Below are 22143 nucleotides of genomic sequence, written 5' to 3' on the forward strand. Positions count from 1 at the left end.
AATAATGCTGTAAAGAAGCTGTCAGCGTTTGCTTTCAAATGAAATGAGCCATGATATAGTCTATTAAAAAGCTGTTTAGACCTGTTTGGAAAGTTAAACTAAGAATTCATCCTGTTACAGACTTTGACAGCTAATGCAATGACTTTAAGAGCATTGCTCACAAAGGGATGAGCATTCTGGGTGGAAACTGAGCTTGCTGTCAAACAGGAAGCTGATTTTTAATGTAAGATTCATTTTTGCATTCTTTATAAACACGTACGTTCTTCCGATTAGTGGTTGAGCAAGACACCATTGTTTATGCCAGTTTGAAACACTAACTAACACGCTCTAATTATATTGGATAATCATTTGCACTAATTATCCTGTAATATTGAATTGTTGGGTGTCAGAAATGTTTAAATGAATCACAATATTTGCGCAGTTTTCTTGTTGACACAACACTATGCAGTAAAATGCTGATCTTCTTCGTAATGATCTTCAGTGCAGTTTATTTTAGTGCAGTTACCCCGGCTGGTCACAGATCAACTGCTTGGCACCATCCCGGTTCTCCATCATTGCCGTTGTCTGCCAAGAGCCGACATTGAGTGAATTGATATATTAAAATGTTCAGTTGTGGGTCATTCCGGGGTCATAAGCTCACACTGGAGACGCTGTCAGTTCAAAGCGTCAGTGCAGTTTCAGTTTTGCGTGTTTGGCTGCTTCATTCCCATGAATGGTCCAATTTCACAGGGCCATGCAAATACTGAGGCAAGCTGCTCTGATGGGGATTTGATGCTCATTTAAGCATGATGTGCAGAAGAGCCAACCAGCTATGCATTGTTATGGTGTGTGACAGATGTATCTTCTTGAACAGCGGTTCATTTTTATAGTGGCACTTTGCACATAACACATGAGAGTGAGTAAATAAATTACTGTTGTATTAAAAACTTTTTGGTCCTGTTTACACTTCTTGGGTGACCCAATAACAACTGTTGATGTCGTCTGGCCAATCAGAGCTGTTCAGTGAAGTTAAAGACTTTTCTTAATTATATCTGAAATAAGGAACATCATATTTTGCCATTCAAACATATGCAACAGCAACTGTAATTTTAATACAGTTTAAACTGTATTCATTTCTGTGATAGCAAAGCAGCCATTAATCCAGTCTTAAGTGTGACATGATCATTCAGTAATATAGTAATATAATATGCTAATTTGGTGCTCAAGAAATATTTCTTATTATTCTCAATATTGTAAACAGTTGGGGTGCATAACATTTTTGTTGGAACTGGGATTTTTTTATCAGGGTATAGAAAGTTTAAAAGAACAGCATTATTTGAAATTGAAATCTTGTAAATGTCTTTACAGTCACTTTAGAGCATTTTAAAGGGGTCATATGATGCGATTTCAATTTTTCTTTTCTCTTTGGAGTGTTACAAGCTCTTGGTGCATAAAGAAGATCTGTAAAGCTGCAAAGACTAAAGACTCAAATCCAAAGAGATATTCTTTATAAAAGTTAAGACTTGTCCACGCCCTCCTAAAACGCCTTGTTTAAACACGCCCCCACATGTCTATGTCACTGTATGGGAAGATTTGCATAACACTGCCCAAATGTTCACGCAAAGAAAGAAGGCGTAACTTTTATTTTCGCTGTAGTATTGTTGTTGCCGTCGCCGCCATGTTGTGGAGACGCTGTGTTTCATTGTGAAAGCCAAAAGAGGATGATATCCGCTTCGTTGTGCCTAGAGCTGATTCAACGCAACTCGTAAAAACACAGTATAATCATTATAATCAGTAAATATGTCCCCACTGAATGCAACAAATGCCTCGTTTGTAATGAGTTTTATTGGTTTTGTCTGGTCGTGCCGGGAGACGGCATCACAGTATGTTAAGGGGCGTAACATTTCCGTCACACGCTTGAGGTATTCAGCCAATCACAACGCACTGGATAGCTGGCCAATCAGCGTACACCTCGCTTTTCAGAACGATGAGCTTTTCTGCGTTTCAGAAAGGTGGGGCATAGAGGAGCAACAATAATGTACATTATGTGGAAAATAATGTGTTTTTTTACCTTAAACCGCATAAACACATTGCATTACACCAAATACACAACATAATGTTCTTTTTAGCAACGTCATATGACCCCTTGAATTTGTCAATTTATCTCTCTTTCAAACAAAACATCTCGGGTTACTTATGTAACCATGGTTCCCTGAGGGGAACGAGACACTGCGTCCTCTAGGGGTCGCTATGGGGAACGCCTCGTCGTGACCCGTGTCTGAAGCCTACATTGAAAAAACACCAACTCGTTTGGCCGGCGACAGCCATGACTTCACTACTGTCGCAACTAGTACAAAATAGGCGCCGGTAGCGCACATCATCACTTCTTCGTCTGAAGCTTGTGTCCGCAGCATGGCACAAAAACTAGAGGATGCAGTGTCTCGTTCCCCTCAGGGAACCATGGTTACATAAGTAACCCGAGATGTTCCCTTTCGTGGCCACTAACTTGACCCACGATACTTCCTACCCCCACCCACAGGTGGAGGCGGGGCACGAGTCGCGACACTAGCCCTCTGTTCCCGTCTCTGATCCTCAAACCGAGACGGGCCAGGACCCCTGGTTTGTTCGGGCTCAGACCTGGGCCTTCGTGGTATGAAGGATTTGAACGCTGCTGAGCGCGACTTCGCCTCCCTGAATTTGTCGACCACCGTCTCAACGGAGGTGCCAAACAGTTCAGAGGGCGAAACCGGGGCATCGAGAAGAAAGCCCCTTTCTTTCTTCCCGATGTCCGCTAAGTTCACCCACAACTGCCGCTCCGTCACCACCATAGCAGCCATCGCTCTGTCTATGGCAGAGGCTGCCTGCTTAGTAGCCCGGAGGGCCAAGTCTGTGGTGCACCACAGCTCAGCCGTTTCACCAGGGGAAAGGCCCTGCCCTCATCCAGGTCCTTCAGCAGGTCAGCCTGGTATGCCTGAAGCACCGCCATCGTGTGCAACGAAGCCACAGCCTGACCTGCCGCTGCGTATGCCTTGCCGTTCGTGCGAGATGTGGCTTGAAGGGGCACGGATGGCAAGGAGGGAGTTTTGAGAGATGACGTCTCCCCCAGAGAGAAGTAGCTGGCTAGCGTCTCTTCCACCGGGGGCATCATCTCATAGCCGCTTTCGCGCATTTGCCTCGATGTTCGCATAACTCGTATGCAGAGACTGATATATGCGTGAGGAAAACGGCCTCTTCCATTCCTTCTCGATCTCAGTGTGGAGATCAGGAAGGAAAGGAAGGCTCACTTGAGCTGGAGGTCTATGGTCAGAGAGATAACGTTCGTCGAGGCGACCTCGCGACGTCCCCTCCCTGGCTCGTTTCCACGGTAATTCGAGCCTCGCCGTGGCCCGATCCATTACCTCTAGCAGCTCACCATACGCAGGGCAGGTGGACTGGGAAAGCTCAGCCTCGGCTTCTTCACTCTCCACATCCATTCCCTGCTCTTGTTGGGCTGGGCCCAACTGAGCACTGGCCCCTGGATCGGATGATATTAGAGAGAGGATATTATCGTCCAGCGGCTGTCTCTCGCCCAACGCCGATGCGCGGAAGACGGAAACCCAGGCGTTCCCCATAGCAACCCCTAGAGGATGCAGTTCGAAGTTCCACGAAAGGGAATCTTACTTACCCTGGTTGAACTTTTGAACGATAGTGTATGTTTACAAAGACTGCATATCTCACACGGATGTACACACTTTCTAAATGCTCCGCTAGTGCTCGCCATAGTAGGAAAAGAAAAGGCTCTTACTTTGCTTTTGGAATGCACGCTTCAAACAGAACGGTCAGTGAAGACGAAGAAAAGTGATGATGTGCGCTACCGGCACCTATTTTATACTAGTTGCGACGGTAGTGACGTCATGGCTGTCGCCGGCCAAACAAGTTGGTGTTTTTTCAATGTAGGCTTCAGACACGGGTCACGACGAGGCGTTCCCCATAGCAACCCCTAGAGGACGCAGTTCGAAGTTCCACGAAAGGGAATCTTACTTACCCTGGTTGAACTTTTGAACGATAGTGTATGTTTACAAAGACTGCATATCTGAGTTTATGTAAGTGAAACTTTTGATTCAGTTACACCAAGGTTTTTGAGAATATGTAAAAAGATAACCCCGTAGAGAAGGTGTGAGTTATGTTAAGTTTTCTCAGGAGTGTTTTGTCTCGGTGTTAGACAGGTTTGAAAAGTGATCTTTCAGCTTATAGATTAGTGTAGTGACTCATTCTGTTACTATTTGTTGCCTCTTTTTCTTTTATTCTGCTCTCTGTTGTTCCACTCTTTCACCCGCACCGTCTCTTATCCTGTCATCTGAAAGATATCATTTCCTCTTTGTTCCTGTGTGTTTTTGTCATTGTGTGTATCTGTGTGATTTATATGTGAATGTGTGGCAGTGGTCAGTGTCCTGTAATGAGAGGGGAGAGTCTGTGACTGTCCTCACTAAGGTTGAGGTTGACCTCTCCCATACTTCATGGGCCAGTACTAGACCAAAGATGAAAATGAGGACCAGAGCTTTGTTTTGTTGAGTGGAGCCAGGTTTGGTTAAAGCTGTAGTTTGATCTGTGATTGAAGCGTGAGTTTGGGGTCAGTAAGACTTAGAATTACTGTATTTTGATCAAATAAATACAGCCTTGGTGAGCATAAGAATCTTCTTTCAAAAATATTTACAAATTTTACCAACCATAAACTTTAGAACGGTAGTGTGTATATGTTAAAGTGTCATGTTTTAGTGCTAAGATGCTACATAACCTTTTCTGCAGAATGTGGATTTCTCACAGTTATGCTACAACACACACACTCAAGGTTATTGATGTGTCAGCACATTCCTTCCTTTTCAATTCAGAGACTTTCTCTCCTTTTTCTGATACAGTTCAAACCACCAAGGTTAGCAGAAATAGTAGGAAAACAGCCAATTTTCCAGTTAGACCATGACATTTCTGGTGATTACGGTATTTAATACTCCTTGAGTGAGGCTGACACAGGCAGTAACAGTGTTATTAAAATAGCTAGTGACATTCTATGATTATTATTAGTGAGTGTCTATTTCTTAATGTTTTTAAAAAGGGGAGTTTCTCAGTGTGGTGACCTTTACTCTTTGATTGACAAAGGAGGATAATGGAAATGTAACCCTCCAGATGGGGATGTAATGTCTGGAGACAGTTCAGGGTTATGGAGGTTAGGATCATCGAGCAGGGTCAATTCAGATAAAATCAGTAAGTTATTATATCAAAGCCTTTATTAGGCACAGACCAGGAGACTTTTGTATTTTCTGCACTCGGCCTCTGTGGTAAAATGTGTAGAGTGAGAGAGTAAAGTCTTAGTAACCGCTGCATTACATATTTTTCTTGGTTTTATGCATCTAACTTGCAGCAAAAAAATAAATATTTTATTTAAACCAACAATATGTGAGAAATCATAGCAGTTGTGCATAAGAATATGCTGACCTGCAAAAATGATTTTCTTATCAGTGGTTTTGTCATGTTTTCCAAAAAAATATTGGTTACAATTTATTTTAAGGTGACATTCTTACATTGTAATTACCCAAGTAAGTACTGAGTAATATTAAATGGGCTCTATTATGCTCTTTTACAAAGTCTTGATTTTGTTTTGGGGGTGTACTAGAACAGGCTCTCATACTAGGTTGTTCGAAAAACACATTATTTTTCACATATTTTACATTATTACAACACCTCTCTCCCCAGTCTGGCATGAACGGCTCGAATAGTTTCTGTATCAAATGAAGGCCCGCCTTCTGAAATACGAAATGTGCTGTGATTGGTTAGCTGGGCCAGTGTGTGTTGTGATTGGCAGCACTCGGCGCCTGGTCGGGAAATGTCATGCCCCTTACCATAGCCGCGAGCTTCAGTGTAAATATTGCGTCATAATCAAATCAATTTGAGCGCGATTTAAACCCAGATGATTGTAACCACTCTAAGTTCATCTGTCTTGGGAAAGCTAGAGAGTCTCAGACATAGTGATAACACTCGTTGCCTTCTCTAGTGCAGCTCAACGAGGTCTCGTCCCATTCGTTGATATTTGTGATATCACAAATCCCGGAAAATATGCGTTGTAGTCCAAACGAGTCGTTCGTTGTAGTTTTTGAAAAGGGATTTCTGTTAAATAAAATATCTCCTTTTGAAGTGTACTTTGAGCTTTGTAACTTTGCAAATCTTTTTTATGCTCAAACAGCAACATTACAGACTAACTAAAGTTGAAAAAGTGAAAAAGCATAATAGGACCCCTTTAATTAACTACATGTACTTATTATAGGGTTAAGGTTAGAATTAAGTTTAGGGTTAGTTACTAGTAGTTATACATATTTTACTGTTATTACAATAGTAAATACATTTGCAACTGCAAATATAGTGTAAATACATCACCTTAAAATAAATGTTACCTAAATATCTAAATCATTCTTCAAATAGTCAAGCAAAATTTAATATAATATTAAAACCCTGTAAATAGTTTTTTTTACATTAAAACATTGATGTGTATACTTAAAACAAACAAAAAAAAATGGTTAGTGAGGAAAGAAAAACTTGAAATATTTAAGAATAATTCAAAATGATTCTCTAAACATATATATCTTAATATATTTTCTAGTAACATTTTTACTGAAAAATAAAACACAAAATACCATTTTTTTATACTATATATAATTTGGCTGTAGTATGTTATTGTTATTAAAAAAGAATACATTTGAACAATTTTTGCCACATCACTGACAGACACACTGACACCACCAGCAGAAATTCCTCTGTATTTTATTAAGAATGAACCTGCAAAGTCAGCAACCATGCCCAAACCCATCTGTGTGTGTGTGAAATTTTCCTGCCAAGGTGTCAGTGCAGATGTGATGGATTGCTCAGATGTTTATCAACACACACACACCTCCCTGCCAAACATCTGTGTCCCACCTTTGCGTGCGGACCAGACCTCAAGCACCGGCATGGTGAAAGCATGTCACAAGACTTTGTGAGCTGAAAAAAACAGAGAGCCGCCATCTGGTTCTGTTTGGCCCAGACAGACTGTAACCTCACCCTCACTTGTTCCTACACTGCCCTATCCACTCAGAATGAGAGAGAGAGAGAGAGAGAGAGAGAGGACCCGACATAAAAGGATAAGAGGAAAATAGCCTTTATACCTTTCACCATACCAAAACAAGGCCAGATGGACAACTTTCCAGATGCTCTTGGTTCAACAGGATTTAGATACAGTATCTGCAGGCCTGCTGTGTGTGCAGGCAATATAGAGCTAACTGTAGGTCTGTTATTGCATTACTGATAAGATTGTGTGTCTTGTTTAGGAAAGAAAATATTTTGGTTGTTAAATGGGTAGTTCACCCAAAAATGAAAATTAGCCCATAAATTACTCACCCTCAAGTCATCCTAGGTGTATATGAATTTCTTCTTTCAGACGAATCCAGTCTGAGTTATATTAAAAATTGTCTTTGATCTTTCAAGCTGTTTAATGCCACTCAGCGGGTGTTGCATGCATCAGTTCAAAAAAAGTTAAATAAAAAGCGCCCATCCATAAAAAAAGTGTCTCACACGGCTCCGGGGGGTGAACAAAGGCCTCCTGTAGCGAAACGATGCATTTTTGTAAGAAAAATATCCATATTCAAAACGTAATAATCACTTTAATGTAGCTTGCACCAACAATCCTACACGGAAGCATCTCCGGGCTGATGACGTATGAGTTCAGCGTTGCGCATGCGCCGGTGAGTCTCGTGAAAACCAACGTTTGTTGACAGGAGCAAAGGAAGCAAAGTTTTCTTACTTTAGCAAAGGAAAACCAGTCTCCTCTTGGCTTATATCGAAATCCTCCGACATTCTTCTTTACAAATCCTCATTTTGTGCTTCTAATAAGTGACTGTTGTTTTGTTTTGATCTCTCCCCTGCGCTTCTGCGTGCGTAACTTCTGAGCGGCGCATGCACAACGCCGACCTCATACGTCATCCACCCGGAGCTGCTTCCGTTTACAACAGTGAGCGCAAGCTGGATTAAAGTGATTATTACGTTTTGAATATGGATATTTTTCTTACAAAAACACATCGATTCGCTACAAGATGCTTTTGTACACCCCCTGGAGCCGTGTGAGAGACTTTTTTTAAGGATGGGCACTTTTTATTTAACTTCTTTTGGACTGATGCATGCAACACCCGCTGAGTGGCATTAAACAGCTTGAAAGATCAAAGACAATTTTTAATATAACTCCGACTGGATTCGTCTGAAAGAAGAAAGTCATATACACCTAGGATGACTTGAGGGTGAGTAATGTGTGGGCTAATTTTCATTTTTGGGTGAACTAACCTTTTAAATATGGTGGTTTGTGTCACTGAATAAATTGCTGTCCATCTCAGATGCATCTTGGAGGCCATTTACACTTGTTCTTTTCATGGTGGGATAGTTGTTTGAACAGTAAAATTAATTGTGGGAACTTTTTGAATGTCACTTTTTAAAGATTCAGTTATCCCATATTTGTAAGATTAACATGAAAAAGTGACTGCAAGTCATTCATTTTTATTGGCATTTGGAGTTTGATGTGACAGAGAGGAGTTTAAGTTTGTGCAAATGACATGATGCAATGACTACCAATGGGAGTGCAGATAGCAGAACTGATGAGATCTGCCTTCTGATGCATTTGAGTACTACAATTGAGTAGAAACACCTGCTAACAAAAAACAAGACTAAAACTTCATACCTCCAGCAATTTAATCACTGTTAGTACAACCAAGTCTATAGTTATTAACACATCATGATTGGATATTTTAGAGGCCAAGTCAGCATTGATGTCAGTTCATCTTTCTAAAGTAGACTAAACCATCACTGGGAACCATTGACTAATGTGTTTAAGTGTATGTAATGCATGAATATGTGTCTTTACACTAGAAGCAAAACACAAAAAGTGAAACCATTTTCTATTTCTTTTTTGCTATACACTGCATTTATTCAACTATCTGGTTCATTTAAGGTGTTCATGTCATAAAAAACAAGATTTTCATTACTCTTTTGAAATAAAAGAGTTTAATGTACCATGTAGCTATTCTCTAACTTTCTCAACACTAATCTCCGGTCCACTGAGAATTTTTTTTTTAGACTGAGCAGAAAAACGGGCTAGTCAGGCATCGTCACCGTAATGACGCCACAGCCTTGAGTGCATTAACATATGACTGACTGCCCATATTTACATGTTAACACCTTTTAAGTGCCCAACGACTTGCCATTGTTACTCATTTCAGACACAAAGTGTTAGCCAATCATTTGCATGTAGAAGGTATTTAAGATTATAGTAGATTCTTAAAGTTACAGTAGCAAAAATGATTCCAGGGGCCAAAGAGAGAGTGAAAATGCTGTTGGTGCAAGAACCCATTATAAGCTGACTTATAGTGGAAAAGCTTCAAGGAAAAAGTAAACTACGTCTCTTTTAATGTTGTCTGTGGAGGCAGACAAGGACAGGACATCATAGACTTCAAGGCATCTTGTGTTTTTTTGTCCATAATGGGTATAGCTGATATCACATTACTACTCTTTTAGTAAGGGGAATCCCAGCCTAACTGAAGTATCATGCCCAGAAAAAAGGGTAACTGTCAGGGTCAGTTCAGTTCAGCTTTAAATTAATCTCTGTCCAGCCCTTCTCATTCATTACGAAAAACATTGGCTGGTTAACTTTGGTCTGAAATTTTTTTTAGACTCATTATGGTATCTGGTGCAGTTATCACTTTTTTTTACTGCCTTTCTTTCTCGTGTCTCATAACAGTCCTTATTGGCTTGACTATAAAAGCTTTGCAGTGTTGCCAAAACAATATGCAAGTACACACAAGGTACTGATACAGTGCTCCTTATCTCTGTTTGTATCTGTATCATTCATGCCAACACACACAAACTTTTTATTCTTACAGCTGCAGATATGAATGTTTCTAGCTATTTTCTTAGCCACAGTTTCCACATAGATAACCATGAAGATAAGTGAATTAAAGATAAGTGAGTTATCATAACCACAATCATGCTGTTTAAAGATAATGTCCCTTTGTAGACACAGAAACCAAACCTGACCAAAGCATTTCCGGATCAGTAGTTCATGCAATATCTGTATATGCGATATAACTGTATTCAGATCTGAAGGGTGGAGAACACATAGGCTATACGATATTACAGACCTTCTAACAAACATGTGTCAGCTGTGCAACTGCCATTGAGATGAATGGGAATGTTAACAGACAGCTGTCTCCAGATATTATAGACTTCCTCAGTGTTTGTTATGGGTAATATTAGCTTTAAAAGCATGCAGCATATTTTTTTTAAATGCAATGCCAATAATGTACCATCCAGGCACCACTCCTATACTATTTTTAACATACTATGATTATTATATTTATACTATTTTATTGAATCATTTTTAAGGTACTGTGATTTTTTAAATATTATTTTAGGCAATTTTTTAAAGTATTAGGATTATATTATCATAACATTTTAACTTTTTTATCATACTATTTTTTTAAACATTCTTTGTTTTTTATTGTACCATTTTTAACATATTTAGATCTATTTTCAGTAAATATGATTTCTTAATAATTGTTTTGAAATTAGTAATACATTATTATAAATATTTGGCTAGTATTAACCTAATATTGTTGCTGTATATCATTTATATGTGTTTTTCTATTATTCTACAAAGTTTAACTAAAATTAATAGTGTAGTCCCGTATTTTAAGCAACATTACAGTGTTTATTTGGTATTTCTTGGCTTTGGTACTTGAATTGAGATATTTAACTTTTAATTCTCAATTCTCTCAATGTCTCAAATGCTCAAAAACTTTTTGAACTTGTGATGAACTTCAGCTAATTATAGAAAAGGTTCGAGAATAGAAGCTAACCTGTGGTGACTCACACAAACACACCCTTGAGCTTTTATTGTCATCGGTTGGTTGACAGCTCCTGTTTTGTGCGTGCCCACTGACTATCATCGTGTTGGTGGTTGTGGATCTAATTTCCCACCTCCTGCTCTCAAAAGAACCCCAGGACACTTTGCTGTGGTCTGGAAAGTTCTGATCCGGTTTCATCTGGTTTAGTTCAAACTCTCTCTTTTGCTACCTCATATCAAAGAGATGAATAAACATCTAAATGACAAGAAACCACAGGTGTGTGGGTGTTTCAGTGTCAGGAGATCTGCTCTTTCATACATTAGTTGACTGTTAACGATGCATCAGCCAATTTAAATATCAAAAGCTCTTTGTATCAGATGTCATGACTTATTATAAAATGTATTTGACTGAAACTGATTCCTGTTACCAGAGTTTAAAGGAATATTTTTATAATGACTGTATGTCATATTTTACTCACCTTGATGTAGTTCCTGGATGGCTGGTAAACAAATGTGGCGTGTTTGAATACAAATTAAAAATCAAAAGCTGTTTAAATGAATTATAAAATGTTTCTTTTGTAGGAATGAATGAAGAATGAATGTTTTCAATTGTGTATGCTCAGTTTGTGACCCCTAACATCATTTACCATCTCAGGACCTTTTCTTGGCTTTCGTAATAGCCCATATGCTCTTGGCAGGATTTGGACTGTCACAAACTTCTCTGCAACTCTTTCCGTTGGAGGAAGTACTCATGAAACACTTTTTGAAGGTTATATAATGTGTAGAGTGAAGGTGCTCATCATCTGCTGTGGGTTTGTGAGGATTTTCAAACTGAATTCCACATTTTCTGTTCTATAATGCATACATTCCTCATCAATGTTTTTTGGCCTTCATACTCTGTATCTCTTTCTCTCTGCCCTAATAGTTATTTCAAGGGATGTTGTCCGCTCTTCACTCAGAGATAGATATTCAAAGATATCTGCTGAAAATCCAGAACGCTCATTCACGCAGAGTCAGTACAAGCACGAATGAAAGTGTGTGTTCTGCATGTGTGTGCTTAACAATCCCACAAATCCACCTAACATGGAAAAACTTATTCATCTGAAACTGATTGTACTGACTGTAGAGTACTGACTGTATTGATATATACAGTCATATCCATACTGTCTTTGATGGATACATTTTGAATCTAGTTTTTGGTGTATGTACTGTAGGCAGTCTGATCTGCATGACTGATTGCAGTCTTCACAGTTGACCGATGCCTGTCACTTTTAATGAAATGTGCAATGTGTGTTTCAGAAAATGTTAATGTATTCAGACAAATTGTGCTTTGGTCACAATGAGTGGTTTAAGTTTCATGCATGTAGTGAAGAAAACCCTGCTGGAAATCTAGCTAAAACCAGCTTCCGATGGTTTTACAAGGTTCTACACTGTTAAAAATAAAGTTTTTTTCAGCAGTTATTCCATAAAAGAACCTTTTGTGCAGTGGCAAGTTTCCATGGATGTTAAGGTTCTTCATGGAACCATTAATGCCAATAAGAAACCTTTATTTTTAAGAGTGTCCATTGACTAGTCTAGATGGTCATAAGCTAGATGGTGCTTTAAAAAGATGGACAACCTTGATGTTGGTCTGCTAGTTGGTGGTGCAGAGATTGATCAGGTAGATCATTTTAATCATTCTGATCAGTGCTGATAGACCACTTTAAACTAGTTATACGAATTTATATCACAATATATTTCTTAATATCGGTTGATACGATATAATTCCGATATCAATATGAACACTAGGTAACCGAGGTAAAAGTTTTATAAAAACTGCCAAGAACACCCACAACAGATGTCTGTACCTAAAAGCTTCTGAAAAATGAATTTTCCAAGTCTATGAATCCTCCTCCTATAAAACTATATAATTTTTAAGAAAAAAACAGCACAAATAAATTAATGTTTACCTTATATCAAACTATAGACTGACATACACTACCAGTCAAAAGTTTTTGAACAGTAAGATTTTTTATGTTTTTTAAAGAAGTCTCTTCTGCTCACCAAGCCTGCATTTATTTGATCCAAAATACAGCAAAAACAGTAACATTTTGAGGTTTTTTTTACTATTTAAAATAACTGTTTTCTGTTTTAAAATATTTTAAAATGTGATTTATTCCTGTGATTTCCAAGCTGAATTTTTAGCATCATTACTTCAGTCACATGATCCTTCAGAAATCATTCTAATATGCTGATTTGCTGCTCAAAAACATTTATTATTATGTTGAAAACAAATGAGTAGATTTTTTTTCAGGTTTCTTTGATGAATAAAAAGTTCAGAAGAACAGCATTTATCTGAAATAGAAATCTTTTGTAACATTAAAATCTTTTTGATCAATTTAAAGCATCCTTGCTAAATAAAAGTTTTATAAATAAAGTACATTTGCAGCGCTAAATAAAATTTCTATAACAGCAGGCAGGAGGCGCTTTTAGAGTTATAAAATGTACTCGGTTACTGATGTAACCTCGGTTCCCCTTTGATACGGGAACGAGTACTGCGTCTAGCTCACTAGTAGTGCAGCTACATAGCACGGCTAGCAACGCAGTACACGTTCCCATATCTCAGGGAACCGAGGTTACGTTAGTAACCGAGTATGTTCCCTTTCGATACTACACTCATACCGCATCTTGCTAGACGCATATGGGAACACAGTACAAGCACGCCGTGCTAATGTAGTGGAACGACTAAAAGTATAAAACTTCCATAAGCAAGCAATGCCCATAGAGAAGTTAACAACAACCCAAGGCTAAGACGGGCTGAGCTTCCCAAGGTCACAGCCGGCCTGGTTAATCGTTCCTGAGTACTCGTGTAACTTCGACACCCAGGGGTCGAGAGCTAACAGGTGAAACAATACCAGAGAGCTTGAGCGTGATATGGCCAAGGGCTCTCCGCCAGATCTGTTTACGCAGCGCATGTCACTTTAAGCGGAAAGGACCCTGGCCTTCAGGTCCCCTATTCACTTTACTGATGCCAGTGCTAGAAGTAGAGCAGTCTTCAGCGATAGCGACCGAATGTTGGCCCTCCAAGTGGCTGAGGAGGAGGGTCCTGTGTGATATTAATTCTGCTTCTGACTGGGCCAGAACGAGCCAGTCATCAAGGTAATTGAGAATGCGGATTCCCATCTGCCTCAGAGGGGAGACAGTCGTGTCCGTGCACTTCGTAAAAGTGCAGGGGGACAGGGACAGCCCTAAGGGAAGGACCGTGTATTGATAAGCCACTCCCTCGAAGGCGAATCTCAAGAATCGCCTGTGATGGGGGGCTATTTGGATGTGAAAGTATGCATCCTTCAGGTCCAGAGAAAAGAACCAGTCCCCTGAGTGAATTTGCACGAGGATCTGTTTCAATGTAATCAGCCTGAACAACCTGTTCATGAGGGCGGGATTCAGGTGTCTGAGATCGAGGATGGGCCGGAGGCCACCATCTCTTTTGGAGATGGGCCCCGGCAGGAACCACTCATCCAGACGGCTGCGAGATGACTCCTCTGGTGGAGACCACTCTAAACCCAGCTCTTCAACTGCTTTGGAGAGGATACGGAGAAGCTCGGCATTCATCCCATCTTTGGTGGCGCTGGGCGTGGACGATGGCGAGGGGGTGGGGTCATTCACCGAGCCCAACAGCTCCTCTGTATCCAATGCTGCCAATGACATGCTGTCATCAAGCAGCTCATCCTCACTTCCCCCAAATGAGACCAGGTTGCTCGCACCAGCAGAGGGATGCTGATCAGACTGGGAGAAAAGGATGGGAGAATACTCTCTCTGGGGCGAGAGCGAGGCACGCGGGATCTGGACTGACGTGGGCTTGCTTGCAGCCGGTCACTCGAGCCCTCTGCCCTGCTGTTTTTTCCTCACAGGTCCCTGGGAGGAAGAAAACGAGAGGGCACGAGGGGCGGAGTCGCTCTCTGAAAAGATAGCGATCCATGAGCGGAGAGAGGTGAGACTGAAGTTCTCGCAATGGGAACAAATAGCTCCCGTGAGTGCAGCTTCCGCATGGGATTTCCCCAAGCAGGAAACGCACTCCGTGTGGCCGTCATCGGCGTGCAGGGGAGACCTGCACGAACCGCAGTAACGGCGTGGCATTAGCAACAACGCCAAGCTCTTTTAGTAGCTCTTTTAGTATCACCGGATGGCGGCAGGGGAAACGGACCGGAACTGCTGCGTCTCTGAAGTGGTGGAAAAGCAGGTTAGCCGTGCTGAGAGGTCCCGATTCCAGCTGCGAAGGCGTGTCAATGGTGAGCGACTTCGGATCAGCTTGAAGACGTAGAGTCGTCGCTGAAGGAGAAGAAATCTGTGAATCCTGTGGCGAACGCCCGCTAATATAGCCAGATGCCACGCCCATTCTAGTGGGCTTTGGCTGGCTTTGGCGGACTTCGTCGCCATAGGCTCGTGCAGCTCCGCTGCCTAGCCATTGGTTCGTTTTTAATACACTGCACGAACCAATGGCCGTGCAGTTTCACTGCGTGAATGAAAAGGCTTCAGTTCAGGAGAAAAAAGGCTTTTTTCCCATATGCGTCTAGCAAGACGCAGTACGAGTGTAGTGTCGAAAGGGAACTAGTGGTTTCCCTGGTAACGGCTGTAATCAAAGCAGCTTCGCTCATGAACGCTACTTTATCAGATAAAAATAAAAATGTCATCGAAACTTTTCTGAAGACAGTCCTTTCCCTTCAGAGAGTCATTCATATAAAACACAATGTGCATTGCTCATGTTTATTTAACGAAATCAAACGCCACAAATAAATCAATGTATGGGAAACACTGGTAATATCAAAATATTGGAAATGTGTTTAAAAATCATATCACCGTTATTGAAAAAAATTATATCGCGATACATATTGATAGTGAATTATTGTCCAGCACTAATATCATCAAATCATCTGGTCATCTTAATCTGGTAGAATCTAGTTTTTCAAGCAGAAAAGACAAAAATGCCTTTGACCACCTACCACATCCCAAAAACAGTCTACCATGTCCTAAAAAAGACAAAAATGGCTTTATTAAGCAGGTTAATGCTGGTAGACCACTTTAAAACCAGCTACATGTTCTAAAAAAACAGCCTGACCATCTTAATCTGGTATGATCTGTCAAAATGTCTTTATCAAGCTGGCTTGTGCTAGTAGACCGCTTTGAACCAACCACTGTCCTAAAAACAGCCGTAACATCTTAAGTTGGTATGTTCTGTTTGACAGAGAAGCCAAAGATGGTTTTGAGGAATTACTCTAATGATGTGTCATCAAATCCAGCATGTTATCTGAACTTTTATTTTCTTTTTTCTACAGAGCCGAGGCTCTAAGCAGAGTGTGGCGTGTTTGAGTCCAGTGCCTGTGTTTGTGGATCAGGTGGAGCACGGCTCACTGGTCTCTCTAGATGCTCTGGAGGTCATGTCTGAGTGCGACATGCCCATCGCCTTCACCCGAGGCTCCCGGTCTCGAGCCAGTCTGCCCGTGGTCCGCTCTACCAACCAGACCAAGGATCGCTCACTAGGTATACACATTGATTTGCACATACTAAATTATATGTAAATACTAGGGGTGTAACGGTTTATAAAAATCATGGTTCAGTTCGATACGGCATAGTGGTGTCACAGTTCTGTACGTTTTAGGTACATTTTCGAAAAGGGGGGTTGGTGGGGTGGGGGTAATTGCTTACTTCAGAAATTAATATATATATAATTGCTTATGTTGGAAATATTTCTGTTTTAAACCACGAAGGCGAGCCAGTGGATATCACATAAGCAACGTGCAAACTAATGCCAGTGAACGTCTTAATCTCAGTCAATTCACTATGCAGAAAGCGAATGTAAAAACGGAATGACGGAGTAATGACGGAGCTTTTAGCATCTGACGCTGAATAATTTATGTTTTTTAGTCAATATCTCTGGCTATCGTCGATACAAGATCGTTGTCTTTCGACGCAACCCAGCAAGGGGAGGCTATCGTGGGGCTGTCCGCTACACCACTGGGCAGACAGCACATTGCCTGTTATGTCATTTGGGCTGCCTTGTTGAGCGCAGTGGCACTGAGAACATTATATTTCACACTCTTTAAGCTCTTTTATTTTCCAAATGTAATAGGATTAGTCCAACGAATCGTTCGGTTTGTAATGCGTACCGAACCGAAAGCCTCGTACCGAATGGTTCATTTCGAATACGTGTATCGTTACACCCCCAGTAAATACACACGTTACAAATATAGCAACCATGCAGACCTATTAGATTTATTAAATTTATATTCATTCATTCATTCATTCATTCATTCATTCAACTGCAGTCGGGAAAAAAATTGGGGGGAAAAAAACGCAATTACATTTTTTCACCCAAATCGTGCAGCCCTACAACTAGCTAAATAAAAACTATACAATACACATACAATATGTTTTCCCCATTTAATTCAAACTGGCAAAGGTCGCGGGGCCTGTCAAATTTTATTAATGATGGGTGTTCGATTTCTGCGGAAATCCGCTGAGCTTTCTGTGAAGTTTTGGGGGTCTGTGAATGAGTGATCTCGCACTGCTGCTTTACTTATTTCCCGTCTGCTGCTAAATGATTTAGTTGCAGAGTTAAAGCGTCTGTGGAAGTGTGTGTTTACTTACGTTTGTCTGTCTGTCTCTTGTATTTAAGTTCAATGTCATAACAGCGAATTCGGCTCTGTCATTACCGCTTCATGTAATGGAAATATACGAGGCTCCACAGCTGAAATTCATAGCCTGTACTTAACAACGCACAGGCATATATTACGGCACAGACTCATGCTCGTGGACACACACAGAAACACACGGAAATAGGACTCTTTTGCCAACATACACACACACATATAGTACACTATCACACTCTGTATTCTCCCTACATCCAGATAGAATGACGGTCAAACACACACAGGCCTTGAAATGGGAGCCTTCTCTGGCTGCTCAACTCTGATTGGTTGGTTTAAACAAGGACCAGATGGAAAGACCATTATGGGGAGAAATGGTGTGTTCACTCAGACTGTTCCCTCAAAATTCATCTGAGAAGATAGATATAGACAGACCTGCAGAGAGAAACTAGATGTTGTTTAATCAGGAAGGAACACAAAGGCAAGGAGACATGCATCTATTAGAGAGATTCAGCGTCGACCCGATTGCTGTAAGTCATCATTCATCTAGTTCAGCGCCAGCGGTATTTAGTTTCAGTCGCTGTTGAGAGATGTCGTCTTAGGTTTGTTTAAGACCTTCTTTTGAAGTATAGGTTCTGGAAGTAAAAAGTAATTTTATTTATCCTTTACAGAAATTTATTTGTAACAAAAACTTTTTGTAATTTTGTAATTAACTTCAAATATGTCATATTTTATTCAGTTGCATGTTGACGTTTAGCCAGTAGTTTAATATTGTGCCATTTATAATTGTTTACATCATTCGCAGTGCACCATGGGATGTGCAGTTCATGACTTTGTATAAGATGTTAAGTATGCAATCTTGTAATTATTAATTATTTTGGTTACACTTTACTTGAAGGGGTGTGCATAAGACTGACATGACACCTTCATAATCATGACATGACACCTACATAATCATGACATGACACATGTCATGAATATTAAGGGTTTTAATGCATGTTTATGACAACTGTCATTAAGTGTCATTCGCTCAGTTATGTAATTTTTAATGCAAAGATAACATTGTTTGAGATGTCTTTGTTATGGGCTATGGTTAGGGGTAAGGGTAGCGGTAGGGTTAGGTCAAATAATGTCATATTTGCATTAAAAATGACATAACTGAGCGAATGACACTTAATGACAGTTGTCATAAACATGCATTAAAACCCTTAATATTCATGACATGTGTCATGTCATGATTATGTAGGTGTCATGTCATGATTATTAAGGTGTCATGTCAGTCTTATGCACACCCCTTCAAGTAAAGTGTAACCATTATTTTTCTCATTTTCAAATGCATTTTAGATTCAAATCAAAGTTGGACATTCATTTCAAAGCTGTTTGTTGTTATTATTTGTTTATCCTTTTTTGTTGTTGGATAAAACTATTAAACGTCATTTTTTGGTATTTAAAATAACGCTGAAACTAAAACATATATAAATATTAGATTAAAAACAAATGAAAATGAGAAATGTTACTTTGGTAACTAATTGAAATAAAATGTAAGTTTAAGATGAACTACTAAAATTAGTATTACTGAAGTAAAAGGAAGCTAAAGCTAAGTAGAAATACAAAAAAGTAAAAATGGCAAAAGAACATTTTAGAAAAATGCTAAAAATTTAACTAAAATTAAATCTGAAAATATAAAAAATAAAAGCTAAATAAAAAATATGAATAAATAATATAATAGTATATAAATAATACTAAAATAACACTGATCCTTATAAATAATTTTCTGTAATTTCTCAAAAGATGGGAGGTTTCTGAAATCTTACTTATGTCTTCCGTTGGACAATAAGACAGTAGGATGATATAAAAAATCTATGTCTTCAGTTGGACAACAAGACAGTGGGATGATATAAGAATACATTTGTAATTAGAATGAATTACATTTTTCCACAGTAAACAGTATGAATGGATGATTGAAATGTCTCATGTGGTTGTATTAAAATTCATACAATTAGAAGCTTTTGCTTCTGAGGGTTGTCAAGTTTGGCTGAGAGTGTTTGTATGTGATTGTGATGAAAGCAGTAATTCAGATGTGGCTTGGCATTTTGCCCAAGGTGCTCGTCTGAATTATATGCTGTTGATTGTTTGATGCTCGGTAATTAGTTATTAATGCTGGTGAAATTGTAGGGTAGCGTTTCAGAAACTGTTCCAAACCAAAGTGAGTTGAATAAAAATACCGCACTGAATGAAAAAAGTGTGTCTAAAATAGTGGGAAACATTTGGAATCTCACAATTTGATTCATGAAGTCACAATTCATTCTCAGTTCCGATATATAGAAAATCCTTCTTTTTTGGTCTTTGCAAACTGAGTGACAACAATTATGATATTATCGCACAACATTGGATCCATTTTCAAATGTTTTCACTGAGCTGCATTCATCTCTTCAACACTTCATGTGGCTTATATAGCCAGAATTCTTAAAGTACAAAAATAGGTCTGCTTTTCTTTACTAGGGTATAAATATCCAACATGCTTTCTTTAATCAACATGCAGATCTGGTTTGGCTACATGAATGATTGTACAGAGCGGAAATGTAGCATTTGAAGGAGTGAAAGTTACATACATGCAGTGAGTGAGAACCGTCGTCTCGTTTCTGTGTCTGGTTTCTGTTTGATTGACAGTTTCGTAGTAACCACTGGAGGTTTGCAGACTGGTTTTCCAGACATCAACATGGCCTGTTTACAAGTACAGCAAACGCTCACATTCTCATTTATTCAGGAGTTGATGCAATTATGTGGGAGTTTGGTGGAGTCAATTTTCTCAACTTCTTTTTTGTGATCTCTCTTACATTTTGAGTGATTTTTTTTTGTCAAAAACACTATCTTTTGTTCAAAATCACTATCTATCTATCTATCTATCTATCTATCTATCTATCTATCTATCTATCTATCTATCTATCTATCTGTCTGTCTCTCTCTGTCTGTCTGTCTGTCGAATTAACTAATGTTTTATAATACACATTTCACATATATGCATTTATATAGTCCCTTGTGAACAAGTGACAAACATAAAACTCCCTCCATCCATCTATCCCAGAACATTCTGCCACACCCTACTGCTCTCTGTCTCACCCACATGCACTTCCCACCAGATTTTACACACCCACACCCACAACTGGGTGGATCCCTCATAGAGTATCATGGAGGAAGAGATAATTGACTAATTGATACGTACAAATGCATGATGCATCAGTGCCATATCAGATATCATCTGATATTACGGGTGTTAAATTGTCTTAATAACACTATTAAAAGTCATTTTAGCATTTTTCATACCGTACATGATGCCTAAACTCATTTAAAAATCATTGATTTTAGTTTTAAGTGTTGTTTTTAATTTATTACAAAATACTACAGCATTTTAGTTGCAAGTAGCTGCTCGAATAATGCCTTGAACTTTTCTCACACCGTTTCTTCTCTCTGTTTTTTTTTTTTTTTTTTTTTTTCAGGGGTGTTGTATCTGCAGTATGGAGATGACACAAAGCAGATACGCATGCCTAATGAGATAACAAGTGTAGATACAATTAGAGCTCTGTTCGTTAGTGCCTTCCCTCATCAGCTCAACATGAAGATGCTGGAGTCGCCCAGCACCGCCATCTATGTGAAAGACGAGACCAGGAACGTGTACTACGAGCTCACTGATGTCAGGTGAGTGTGTGTGCATGAGCTTCAGCCTCCTTAAAGTTTCAACAACTTACTATCTTCCTTCCTCATTCCACATGGCCTGCTTTCTCTAGTTCTGTGACATCACTTAACATAGGAAGTGACCTTCTTCGAAGTCCAAGTGCACCTCTGTTTCCTTTTCTATTGCTTTTTCCTTGAGAACCAACTCAGTAATTGAATCTCACGTGCATTAGTTTTACAGGAAATGTGCATTTGTTAAAGTGTTGAAAATGAATGAAAACTCATACATACTCTCCCTTATGTTCTGCTTGTGGAATATAAAATGAGATGTTTAGCAGAATGTTCATGCTGCTTTTTTCGAAATTAAAAGACAAAACAACAAAAGAAGCCTAAATGTGTCATGAAAGTAGTCCATACGACTGCATTATATTCCAAATCTGTCATATGATAGCTTTATGTGAGGAACACATTGAAATTTAAGCTTTATTTGCTGAAAATGCTGTCTGCCATGGCTTTCAAATCTTATTTGTGATACTAAGACTTCATATGGGTTTGAACAGCATGACAGTGAATACATGATGGCAGACTTTTCATTTTGTGGGAGAGTTATTATCTTATATGGAACTATAGCTGTGAAAAGTAATATTTTTTTTGAAACAGTCTAGACTGTAAATAAGACACCCTAGCTCACATACACATGAACAGAACATTATATTTAGATTTCATTTGAACCAAATTGCTGTCTCATACTTTAAAATACCTCACAGCATTTGTTTCTCTGACTTTAAACCAATAAACCTGACTGTCTATCATACGTCACCCACCAGCACAGCTAATGTTAACATAACACTTATGTCACACTTCAAACAAACACTCCCACATATTTTCGCTCTCATTCTCTGGTCTTTCGTCTTTCCCTCCACCCTCAGTCTACAAACACTTGTGTGTCCATTGCTTTCCTTTCCGTATCTCTCTACCTAT

The 22143-nt window shown here is 39.4% G+C and overlaps 1 protein-coding gene across 1 annotated transcript in view; it reads left to right on the forward strand.

Moving 5' to 3' along the window:
* LOC107589979 (sickle tail protein) overlaps positions 1 to 22143 on the forward strand; it is a 110209-nt gene that overhangs the window by 58108 nt on the left and 29958 nt on the right. Inside the window, 2 exon segments of the mRNA XM_016278571.1 lie at positions 16180 to 16384; positions 20988 to 21186. Coding sequence (XP_016134057.1) covers positions 16180 to 16384; positions 20988 to 21186 — 404 coding nt within the window.

This window comes from Sinocyclocheilus grahami, unplaced genomic scaffold, assembly GCF_001515645.1.
Source record: "Sinocyclocheilus grahami isolate Dianchi unplaced genomic scaffold, SAMN03320097.WGS_v1.1 scaffold122.1, whole genome shotgun sequence".
Taxonomy (NCBI): domain Eukaryota; kingdom Metazoa; phylum Chordata; class Actinopteri; order Cypriniformes; family Cyprinidae; genus Sinocyclocheilus; species Sinocyclocheilus grahami.